This window comes from Narcine bancroftii, chromosome 6 (genome assembly GCF_036971445.1).
Source record: "Narcine bancroftii isolate sNarBan1 chromosome 6, sNarBan1.hap1, whole genome shotgun sequence".
Lineage (NCBI taxonomy): Eukaryota > Metazoa > Chordata > Chondrichthyes > Torpediniformes > Narcinidae > Narcine > Narcine bancroftii.
The window spans coordinates 173,301,007-173,314,019 of NC_091474.1; the positions used below are offsets into that span (position 1 = coordinate 173,301,007).

Genomic DNA, 13,013 nt, shown 5'->3' on the forward strand with positions numbered 1-13,013 from the left:
CCTGTCCTAGACTCACCCACCACCTTTCTACATGTTCTCTATCCATGCCCTTCAACAGTCGAAATGTTTCAATGAGTTTCACCCACCCCCCCTCCTAAATTCCAAGAGTTGTCAAATATTTCCCCAAAAGGCTGTGGATATTGAGTCAATTAATTCTTTTGATATTACAGTAATAGATATTTTTACAATTATTTTGAGAAGTATGAAACAATAATAGCAGTAAATAGTCAAATATAAACCATGTGGAATACAAACTGATAATAACATAATTGGGATGGATCTTTACATTAGCCAAGATCTAGAGAATTGGTGGAATGGGTTAAACAGCCTATATCCATATGTTCTCATTGTTGAGATTGGGAATTTAACATATGAAAAACCATTTTTCATTGCACAGTATTTTAGAGGTTCAAAATATTAAATGTGACTAAGCATTAGACAAAATAATATCATGTTCTAGGTAAGAAGGCAATCACCATCAACTATTTTAGTGAAATTACTCATGTATTAAGAAGGAAAAATAAATAATGAAACAAACGTAGAGAATGCAGATTCTGTTTGTCTTAATTCATTTTGAGTTAAATTTTATTACAACATAGAGAGAAGTAATTCAGTCTATCAAGTCCATGTAGACTCCCAGATCAATCCCATTCATCCATTCCCTCCATTTATTTCCCTATAACTGCTCTCCCTCACATACCCATTAACTTCTTTCTGATTCTCCTGTCACTCATTTGCACCAGGGGGCATTTAGAGTAGCCAATTAATCTATAATTTTGTTTTTGGGATATGGGAGGAAACCAGAGGACTTGGGGAACAGCTATGCGCAGTCACATGGAAAATGTGCAAAACCTAGACAGGCAGCACCAGAGATCAGGATTGGACACCTGGAATGTTAACCAACCTTGGGTTCCAGCATACACATTTTAATGGAGCATAGCATAATAGCAAGAACAAGTGACAGGTAACATGTATTGAAATGTTGATTTTCAATATTTATGGCTGCGACATGCACGATAAAATTGGGGTCTGTATTCTTCAATGCATCAAAGATTATCAAACAACATAATGATATTTCTGATAATATTTAGCCTTTTTCACAGATAATACTTTTGTATATAATTGATTTCCACAGATGTTGTGGAAGAGATGATAAAGTTATGGAAAGTAGAGAATAGGTTTGCTTTTCATAATGTTTTAATAGGTGAAAATAAATCAAAGCAGGAACAAAAAAAACATTTCAAATGAGTGATGCCCTTCAAATGATTAAGGGTTCCCTTTTCAAATTAGTCAACTTTACAAATAAGGCCTGCATCTTCTGAATGCCTACAGTTAGTCTTTCCCCATCCTGAGAATTTGCATTGAAGAATTGTGTGTTCTGATCCAGTACAGGCAAGATCATCCATCCTGACACTTCCTGCACCTGCAAACAAAAAAATCAATTCCTATTAGTTGTCTTGTGGGATTTCTTCAAAAATGTTTTATCAGTAAAAGTGACCCATTCAGTCATTAAAGAAAAGCAAATCTTTATTTAGAGATACAGCATGGTAACAGACCCTTCTGGCCCACAAGCCCACATTGCCCAAATACATCAATGTGACCAATGAACCTACTAACCCAGTACGTCTTTAGAATGTTGGACGAAATCCACATAGATACAGAGAGAATGTATAAACTCCTTACAAATAGTGCCCGATTTGAAACAGGGTCGCTAGCACTGAATAGAGTTGCACTTGCTGCTAATCCTAACCATGCTACCTTAAAAAATGAGATTGATTCATCACCTGAATCAATCAGTATGAATGGCTCTAAAATCTACACCTTCCAAATTTGCTTTAAATTAAATGTTTGTTCCTGCCTGTTTTTGGCTGACTTTGCACAATATCCAGTGGTAGTATTTTTGGTTCAAAATGCTGATTGTTGAAGCTTTTGTACCAGATTTAACACTAGCATATTTGTCCGAAACAGGATCAACAATGAAATGAATTTATTCCAAATTGTCCAAAGTCTATTTCAGGCTTCTTAGGGAATTACAAACTTTGCACAGTTTTACTGGTTTCAGTTTTAGCCCAAATTTTATGTTGCAAACTTTCCAGTTCTCTGGTGAATGCTGTTTACCAATCACCAATCAAATAAATTGACTGTGCACCATGTGGCGAGTTAACTCAACACATGTGAGTTCTGAATTTCTTATTTTTGCAAAAGCTTCCTGATTGGAACCAGTTTGAATTCATTCAATACAACCTGAATTTTGGCCAATTTTTCCATTATAATTAAAATCACAAGAGACTACAGATGCTAGAATCATGGGAATGCTGGCGGCTGCTTAGCTTACTGGGTTCCTCCAGCAAGTTGTTTCTTGTTGCATACTGTAATTATTTTGTTGAGCCTGCTAAGTGAAAATAGTTGTGCTCCAACCACAGGGATTCAGTGTTCCTCTGCACGAGCTAGTTGCAATTTTTTGAGTTATCGCCAGTTTATCGCACACCCAATGCTTCTACACAACACCCACCACTACCATCACCTCTCTGCCCCTCCACACACAATCTCTATAGCTCTCATCTCTCACCACCAATATGCCATTTTGAGTTTTGCTGTTCACGCACAACATGCCATATTGCTTGCACAGAAACAATCTAAATGGAGAATATCATCAATTGCGTAGAAAGCTCAGGTCTTTTAACAAAGATATTTGAATGCATGTAAAATTTGAATTAATCTCAAAAATTTTGTCTCCCATTCTTCTGCAGTTAAGGGAAATGATACCTTTTGGAGGCTACTTTTTCAATCTGGTTTGATTTACAGTCTATAAATAGAAACATCAGCTGGAAGATGATGTTAAAGCATTAGTTTGTTTAAAATCATGTATATACCTGAATGCAGTATTCACCAAATAAGAACTTTGGTGAGCAAGGAGATCTTTGGTTTTGTTTCAAAATTTTGTTGATTGAATTTAAACTGACAGTTCAATCCTTTTAATTTTTTTTAATTTGAAGCAATAAACATGAGTATTGATAAGGGTTTATTGGGCACATAAGCAACAAAATTCTTGGTACAGATGAGCAGGTATACAAGTTGCAGCAACTACATTAAATTACTCCAGTACAGAAAGACAATAAATATAAAGGAAAGCTAGCTAATTAAATATTCACAATTACAGTTAGTACAAGAAAAAAAAAGTGGCATTTCAATCCTTCTGTGGTCCCAGGGTAGTTCATGGTTAGGGTTCAAGAGTCTGAAATGTGTTGAACCAGAGGTTCTCAACCTTCTTCTTTCCACTCACATACCACTTTAAGTATTCTCTATGCCATAGGTGTTTTGTGATTAGTAAGGGATTGCTTAAGGTAGTATGTGGGTGGGAAGAAAAAGTTTGAAAACCACGGTTTTAATTGTATCTAATTGACTCGTTATGTGCACGGTTTCATAACTCTAAAGGAAATGGGCCAATGACAATTTTTCTCAAACAATTAAGTCTAGAGCAGTGATTCTCAACCTTCCCTTCCCACTCACATACCACCTTAAGCAATCCCTTACTAATAACAGAGCACCAATGGCACAAGGATTACTTAAAGTGGTATGTGAGTGGAAAGAAAAAGATTGAGAACCACTGTGTTAGATAAGTGCTGCTCCAAAGGTAGTAGCAAGAAGAGGTTGTAGGGTGACGGGGGTCTTCTATGATGTTAGCTGCCTTCTTGAGGCAGCGCCACACATGTATGTCTTTGATGGATGGAAGGTTAGAGACAGTAGACTTGTAAAAAGATATTGAACTAGAAATATGTGACCCAGATACATGGGAATATAAATTTCAGGGACCCCAAATGAAAGCATGATTTTAGGATGGCATCCTGTGAGTGCAGCATTTGCAAAATGTGGTCCTTGGTGAAATAAAGCCAATAAAGACAAAGTTTAATTAAACAAGTCGTCTGATACAGGCATGACAGGATAGGTGTGATATTTGTGAGGTGCTAAAATCATTTGGATCATTGGTGTTGTAAATGTCAGCAGATTAAGGGAAATCAATGGATTAGGTTGTGATAAATCAAGGCGGCATGATTATTATTCGTACAGTTTGTTCCACACCATTGGTCAATCAGGAAGGACAGGAGAGGATGATAATGACTATTGATAATGGCATGTTGTGGGTATAAGAATCCAGAAGATAGGAACCTCAGCTCTTGCACTTTCAGTAGTTGTGAGCCTCTTGTTGTTTTATGTGGAGGTCCAGGTGGATGATCAAACAAACTACAGAACTGTGGTATAGGAAGTCATTCAAACTGGGGGAGTGAACAGGAATGTCATGGCAATAAGGTCCCATATAGTTAAAGATATAGGTGCTGTCCTCTATAGCCATGTGTTGCTTGCCCACTGGCAGGAGTAAGGACATCTTTCTTGGGCTTGAAAATAATTTGGAGTAGATGGGAAGGGTTTAGCTGCTAGAGTCCATTGAAGAACAAATAACATTGATAGAACAAAGAAGGAGATCCTGTCATAGGAAAACGAGTCCAAGGGTCACATGAATGTTGGAAAATAATCACCAATGCATCTATCTTTTCTAGATTCATTTTCATAAATATTCTGGAATATATATTATCAGGCCCTAGGGATGTATTGGCATCCAATCCTAGGAATTTCCTGAACACCATCTCCCTACTAATACTGACTTCATTCAGCTCATTCTTCATTTCAGATCACACAGTCCCCGGTATCTCTGGGAGTATATTTGTTTCCTCATTTGTGAAGATGGAATCAAAGTTAGAACCAATTTACATACTTAATTATTCTGCCATTTCTTTATTTCCAATTTTAAATCTATGTGTCCGACTGTAAAGGACTTGCATTGTTTCCACTAATCTTGTTCTCTTCACAATTTCACAGAAGCTTTTATAGTCATTTTTTATGTTTTGATGGTTACTTGCATTCTCTATTTTACCTCTCTAAATTAATCCCCTTGTCAATGGACATCTGTCTTCAAGTCCTCTGCATCCACAGTCAAGCAGTAAAGCTAGATATTGAGTTACAGAGCTTTGCCATTTGAACATGGCATGTCACCGCTGAATTTCTGATGGGACATAGACTATATACCGCACTTCCCTACTCTGCAGACCCAAACAGGAACAGAGATGTCAAAATTGTTGAATGGAAACAAAAGCATCTGCAATGGAGACAAAAAACAAATGATGACAAGCCAGCAAGATGCTTAGGGCCACTGGCACAACATGACACAGTGAGACTCAGAGATTCCAACACTTGGGAGGAAGTAAATCCAAGATCCTACACTGTCACAACAGAGGACAGTCAAATACTGAGAAGGAATTTAAAGAGCCCACTGAAAGTGCAAGAGACACTGCAGGAACAGACAAATACAGAAGATCCAGCCTGCACAGCAACAGAGGAAACACCACCAGTGTTAGAAAGTAGTGGAGCAGCAGAGCCAACACAAGCACCTGTGTTAAGAAGAACCACAGGCATTGTGAAAGCACCTGACAAACTGAATCTCTAAAGGAAAAGAATTTGTGCTGCTGATGTTTGTGTTTAAGTTTATGTTGAACTTTAAATTGAAATGAATACTGTATTAGTGTGTCATGTTATTAGATTTAACATCTCAAGGAAAGTGGATGTGGTGATAGACTGCTGGTCACACTCCTGACCACTAGAGGGAGTCAGAGACTAGTTTGTGGTAGCTTTGGTTGGATTCAAGATGTATGCCTCCACACAGTCCTGAGTGAGTTCTTTAGCTAATAAAGTATATTTGTTTTAAAATAACCCGTTTGTTTATTACAATAAAAGGAACATCACAGTGGTGCAGTTGAGTATTTTAAGAATTAAATAAAGGCAACAGCAAAGAAGGACATCAACTCAGAAAATTATGAAATATAGTCATATGGGTGGAACTAAAAATAGCTAAGAATTTAAAATATTGGCTTCCAAATGTGGCAATTTGCAAGATTGTGTAAATCAGGAAAATAGATATGCATGTAATCAGGGTGAAACAGTGATCACAGAGCACATTATTCTGCAATATATACTGGGCACACCAAGTGAACAGAATGCATGTGATAGATGAAATTGTGCAGAGACAGGTTCTTGGATGTTGAGAAATGAACAAGACCATTTAACATCTAATATTGTGTAGTGAGAATGGGTTCACTGATGATCTTGCAGTTAAGGCGTCTTTAGAGAACAATGATGATTGTATAATAACATTTGACATAAAGACTAAAAAAAATCTGGTACTTAATCTGAAACTAGCTTTTAAAATCTGAATAAAGTAAACTATGATGGTATGAAACACATTGCATATGGTAGATTAGGACTCTATAATTAAACATGTCACAGTAAATATGCAATGACTATGTTTTAAAGAAATAAGACATACAGTAAAACCCCAGCTATCCAGCACCCTTAGGAATCGGTAGATGCTAGATAAGTGAGTTTTCTGGTGGCTTGAGTCTCACTCTTACAATGGCTAACTAATACAGCTGTATTAAGAATAAAGTTTAAAATACAACAATACTATTCTGTACTTTGTCTGAACAAACTTCACCCTCATGAATATATAAACCTTTAAGCTTTTCACTTTACTTTCAGTACATTTTTTGAAAACATTTAACCATCAACACATCTGCAGGTTCCTCCCCTTCAATGGAACCACCCGAAAGATAAACAAAAACATCATAATTAACCCCCCTCCTTTGAGATTACAGATAAAGCTTTACCAATATACTTCATAATATGCTAATAAAGATAGAAGCTCTTACTAAGCATGGATAAGGAGTTACCCCCAACCCTCACGGTGAGTAGCATCAACCAGCTCTTTATCCTGGGCAGCACCATTTTATTGAAACACAACTTTATTCAAACAGCTGCTATAAGCAAAGCACAACTAAGGCACTCCGCTGGCTCAACATTTGCTCCCATCTTCACCAAACATTTATGTGTTACTTCAGAGAACATTTAGTTTTTCAATTTAAAACATTTATTTAAATACTTATTTATTTTAAATTTATTTATTTTCCTTGATATTTTTTGCATGATTGCTTGAGGTTGCCAGTTGCTTGAATTCTGGAGAACAGAAGATTACAACAGATATATAATCCCTTTGTTTCACAAAAATACAGGAGAATTAGTCCAGATTCGTAAAGTAAAAAAGATTATGAGTTGCTCACAAATTGAGAGAGGAGAAATTTTAATAAGGAAAAGGCAGAGACATTGAACATATATTTTGTGATCAATCAGGTGTGCGATAAGAGAAATAGTTGACATTTTAGGCCTGGACATTTCATAAAAAAAAGAGAAAGAGAAGAACTTTCTCTTGAGGTGCCGATAAAAAATTATCCTGTCACACGAAAAACCAAACAGGGCAGTTAAAGGGCATGGATCTAATTTAATCTTAAAAATTGCTGATAAAGACTGAAAAATATTCTGCCAATAGCCTCCTAATTTAGGACATTCCCAAAACAATGAGGATTCCACAATTTTAGACTTTTCACAAAATGAATCACCATCCGCATAGAAATGAGATAATTTGAGTTTACACATATGTATTCTGTGCTCTTTGATCAAACTAAGAGTAGAATACAAATCCTCATCTGAAAAAGTTTCATTAAGATTGCACTTCCAATTTAAGCTGGTCTTAAATCCAAAAAATGAATCCACTGTGAACAAATTGTAGTTCAAAAAGTATATCAAGAATATTTGAATTGGTGATTCTAGGAAAAACATTTAATTTTGACTGACCAAAATTCCTAACTTGCATATATCTAAAAAATGTCTACGAGAGAGCTTAAATTTAACTGACAATTGATCAAAAGAAGTTATTTTGAATAAATAAAGTCTTCATTTATGCTGAAGGTTATCTATAATTGAACTAGCCAGAGAAAAATTATTATAACCAAAAAATAACCAAACTTTTATTTGTACCTCAAGGGAAAGTTTTAGCGTTTAGCATGTTGATAGCTAGACGAGCAGTTTTAAAGGAATGGGAAGATGAACTCTTACTGACTCATGCTCAGGGGTTACATGATGTAATGATATATTTAAGTTTAGAGAAAATTAGGAATAATTCTAAAGATAAAAAAGTTTCAGTTTGAAAATGTTTGGGGCCCTATTTATAGAAATACTTTCATAATTGGTACTTTTAGATGATTTGGGTTCTTTACCGATGATCTGTTTGTCTTATGGATGGTGTATTGTCTTTGAATTTTACTTGTAACATTGATTAGAGGGAAAGGTTTGCTTAGTATTAGTTTTAGGGTTTTTCATATTGATAAATTGATTTTTGGGGTTTAATTATGATTATCCTAGATGATATCTCTTTTTTAAAGATAATATATTAAAGTATAATGAGGTTTGATATAATATTATTTAACTGATATTTATGTATAATCATTTTAACAAACAATCACAATTAGGGATGAAATTTAAAATTTGTTGCATTGTGCATTTATTTTAATTATATGCTATGTATATGCTAGCATTTGCTTTGCTATATTAATACCTTGTATATGGATTATTATGTTAAACTCAATAAAAAATATTTTAAAAAGAAAGAAAGAGAAGAACAATTTAGTCTTTCTAGCAGAGAAGGTGGGGAGGGGGAGGAATGTGTGAATCAAAGGGAATTTCATTAATCAGGTAAGATAATGGGGCAGACAAAATCACATTAGGCTTCTTTGTCGATGTAATTAAAAAAAAAATATTTAGACATACAGTTCAACTCCGATTGTCCAAAATCTTTTTAATCCAAATCCTCATTTATCCAAAATTTTTTAAAACTTGGAAGTGATGTCTGTTCACCTCTGAAAAATTTTGGATAAGTGAGGATATTCAAAATAATCAGAAATTGTCAGTTATCCAAAAAATTTTCAGATCCAAAAGATCTCACAAGTTGAAAAAAAATTCATCTGACATTATATTAGAACGATGATTGTCCTCATTTAAGATAATTCCTCCCTTCTCTTTTCATTTCTTCAAGTCCCTGTTGACTTTTCTCCAACTCTCCCTCTCAAACTGTGTGATGCTGTCTCCCAGCCACAAGTGGTCAGAAGAATCTCTTGTTCTAGTGTTATCAAGGATATTCACCTCCCAGGTAGGAGAAGGACCATGGGCTCCTGGGCAGGAGTGGGGTCCTTGGTAGGGAGGTACTCCCAGCAGTAGTTGGGAGGGGGGAGTGTGTGCAGGCAAAGACTGGGTCTGTATTGGGCTCCAACATCGAGAATCAGGATCCAAAGCTGGAACCCATGGGGTGACAGGAACCCACTAACTCATGAGTGTTCCACTGGCCCAGGAAGCATCCCCGGGGATCAGCAGCAGGGGTGGGGACGTGTTGGGGATCGGCGGCAGCAGTTGGAAGGTCTCAGTGAGGAGGTGACAAGGATTGGTGGAAGCCAACATTATTTTGGTGAGAATTAAACATTATTTTAATGCTTAAAAAGCCTTCCATTGTTGTTTAAACATTGATGCAAGTGATTTATTGTTCCTATTGGACTGGTTTTTTTTATAAAATGACAATTTTTCCAAAATAATCAGTCATCCAAAATAGGTCCAGTCCGGATCATTTTGGATAATCGGAGTTGTACTGTACAACTTCACTACTTACATCCTGCTTCTTTACCTAATCATCTGGAACTCTACACCTTTTCCTACCTGTTTGAACTGGTATGAATGCAGTGATTTTTCAGCAAGAGGCCAACTACTCACTGCCTGAGAAAACATTAGCATCCACAGCCCATCGCTGTTGGAGAAGGTAGTCAGTGTGGGGCTTTGAACCCACGATCTGACTCTGAGAACTAGCATTATGAAAGAAAGATTGAGTGCTGGAGAACAGGATTCATATTACTGATATGCAGCCTATCCTGCTGGGTATACATAATGCAAAATTAATGGGAAATTGTGGCCAGTATATGAACTACTTCCTGCTGTGTGTTGCAAATGGATGAGATTCCCCATCAGCAATGTGAACTTTGACAATCATCTTTAATGCCACAGTAAAGCTACTAAGACATTTATGTAGGTTGCACTATGGTGTCTGGAATCCTGATCAAAGTCTCAATTAAATGCAGACATCTGTATTTAATCACAATTTCCTTAAAAATCTCACAGCCAACAAATATGTATCCTATCTCCCTGACAAAGACATCTGTGAACCAAATGGATTTTTTTTTATAAGGGAAATAAGTTTTTGACATATTTTAAATAGCTTTCACTAGTAATGTTTCTTCAGTTTTTTGTTTCAAATAAGCAATTTTATGGGAAACATTTTATTTCAGTTTCACTTAATACAATAAAAAGACAGTTTTGCTTCATTTTTGCAACATATTTAAATTTCAATTTAATGTAAAGGTCAATAAATTTTTAGATATACGGCACAGTAACAGGTCCTTTTGGCCCACGAGTATCTGAACGTTAAAAAAACAAAAGAGATGGTTGTCAGCTTCAGGAGGGACCAGGGACCGCCTGGTTTGGAATCTGTACCACCATGGACTGCAAGACACTGCAGGTGATAGTGATGCAGCGGAAAGCAATAAATATTAAAAAAGACTCCAAACGTCCCACATATAAACTGTTCTCCCTTCTGCCCCCAAGCCATCAGGCTCCGTAAGAAAATACCAGCCCTCTCCAGAAAACAAAACAAAAAGTAAAGAAAAAGCAAAGCCACAGACACAGAAACCACAACAAATTAAAAATAAAGGTGTGGAGAAAATGGCACCAAAGAAAGAAAAACCAAAACTAATGGGAAGAAAAGAAGAAGGAAAGACGTCGGAGGAGAAAGGTGAAGGCCTTACCTGTACAAAGAGGCCCGCCATGGAGAGAGAAGCCCACTCCCTGAGGTCAGTGGAAACCCCGAGCGCAGGACTACAAAGATGAATAACGGAGCCAAACAGAAGTGTGCAACTGTACATGTGCGAATCCTCGCACATGCGCGATGCACATGACAAAAACAACACCGACGGGACGGGGGACCAGCTAAGGAGTGGATCTCCACAGCTTGAACAGACAAAAATAACACGACAGCAAGGCTCCCAACAGGAAAACACAGAAAATTAGAGAAACAAGAAGGAAGAGAGTAAAAAAAAGGAAATCAGAAAAACAGCAGATGACCAACCCAGAGGAAGAAGACCAACACCAAGACACCATTAATAAAAATAATAAAAACAAAAATACCCAACAAACTGAGATAAACAACCCAACAAGAAAATCAGAAGAGACAGAGGTAAAGAACACAGATCCTAGAGTGGACTCAGAAGAAGAGGAGGGAGAACATGAAGCTCTATACAGAGAAATGGAAGATGAAGGGAAGGGACAGTACATGGATAAAATTTTTTTAAAGAATATGTGGAAACATTAAAAGAATGGCTGACACAAGAATTCAGTGAAATAAAAAGAAGAATAAAAGGCACAGAAAAAAAAGTGAATAGATTAGAGATGGTCATGACAGAAATAGGGAAAAGAGTAGACAAGATGGAAGAATGAGAAACAGCCATAGAAATGGAGGTAGATGACTTAAAAAAAGAAATTGGAAGAATCTGATAAAAAAGTTAAAGAAACACAGGAGCTGTTAGCTCAGAAGATGGATATAATGGAAAACTATAATAGGAGAAACAATATAAAGATAGTGGGCCTTAAGGAAGATGAAGAAGACAAAGATATGAAATAATTTATAAAAGAATGGATCCCCAGGGTCCTAGGAATGCCAGAATTACAGGATGGAATGGAAATAGAAAGCGCACACAGAACATTAGCCGCTAAACCACAACCACAACAAAAACCAAGATCCATTCTAGTAAAATTCCTGAGATATACGACAAGAGAAAATATATTGGAGAAGGCAATGAAAACAATAAGAGAAGACAAAAAAACCACTGGAATACAAAGGTCAAAATTTTTTTTTCTACCCAACACAAGTTTTGAACTCCTGAAGAAGAGGAAGGAGTTTAACGCAGCAAAATCGACCCTATGGAAAAAAGGTTATAAATGTATGTTAAAATATCCAGCGGTACTTAAAACAGTTATCCCGGGGCAGCAAAACAAACTTTTCTCAGATCCGGAAAAAGCACGAGAATTTGCAGAACACCTACAAAACAGACAGAGAGATGAAGAGATATAACAAGAACAAAAATGACCACAAACTATATATGAAGAAGAAGAATAAAGTATAAATAAGAACTAAGAAGGGAAAGAAAGGGAAGAAAGGAAGTAAGAAGGGATTTAAGAGAGTGAGCTTTGTTATATGTGAAGATTAAAATCTTTTCTGGGTGGGCTGGGTGGGGAAGAATAACAGTCACTGCGAAATCAGTTGACGCTTGCGAGCAGATTCGCAAATCCAAATGGAGAGGGGAGATGTGGTTGCCCGACAAGGGAGAAAGGGCAACTCAGAGAGGGGAGGGACTATTGGGTTTAAAGGAATTTTAGATATGGGAATAGTGGAAATATTTTATGTTTTAGAAATGTTGTCTTACAATGTGTTCAAAAACAGAAAACAGAAATGGATAAGAAGGGAAGGTAGTGATGAGGAAACGGAAAGGAAAGATAAACAAAGTATGAAATGGCCATGTTGAACTATATGACTTAAAATATTAATGGAATACATAACCAAATCAAAAGGAAGAAGTTGTTAAATTTAATGAAGAAAGAAAAAATTGATATAGCATTCATGCAAGAAACACATCTAACTGAAGTGGAACACAAGAAATTAAAGAGGGATTGGATAGGGCACATAATGGCAGCATTATATAATTCAAAAGCCAGAGGAGTAGCTATATTAATCAATAAAAATGTACCAATTAAAATAAAAGAGGAAATAATAGATCCAGCAGGAAGGTATGTAATGATAAAGTGTCAGAATTTTGGAATTTACTCAATGTATACGCACCTAATGAAGAAGATCAAAAATTTATGCAAGATATCTTTTTGAAGCTCACAGATACGCAGGGGAATATACTAATAGGATGGGATTTTAACCTTAATTTGGTGTCAAACATGGATAAAACTGGAAAAAAGACTAACAGAAAGAA

The 13,013-nt window shown here is 36.2% G+C and overlaps 1 protein-coding gene across 1 annotated transcript in view; it reads right to left on the reverse strand.

The window, feature by feature from the left end:
* Positions 1-548: 548 nt before the first annotated feature.
* scara5 (scavenger receptor class A, member 5 (putative)) overlaps positions 549-13,013 on the reverse strand; it is a 113,105-nt gene continuing 100,640 nt past the window's right edge. Inside the window, exon 9 of the mRNA XM_069886778.1 lies at positions 549-1,423. Coding sequence (XP_069742879.1) covers positions 1,287-1,423 — 137 coding nt within the window. The 3' untranslated portion in view covers positions 549-1,286. The remainder of the gene's footprint in view (positions 1,424-13,013) is intronic.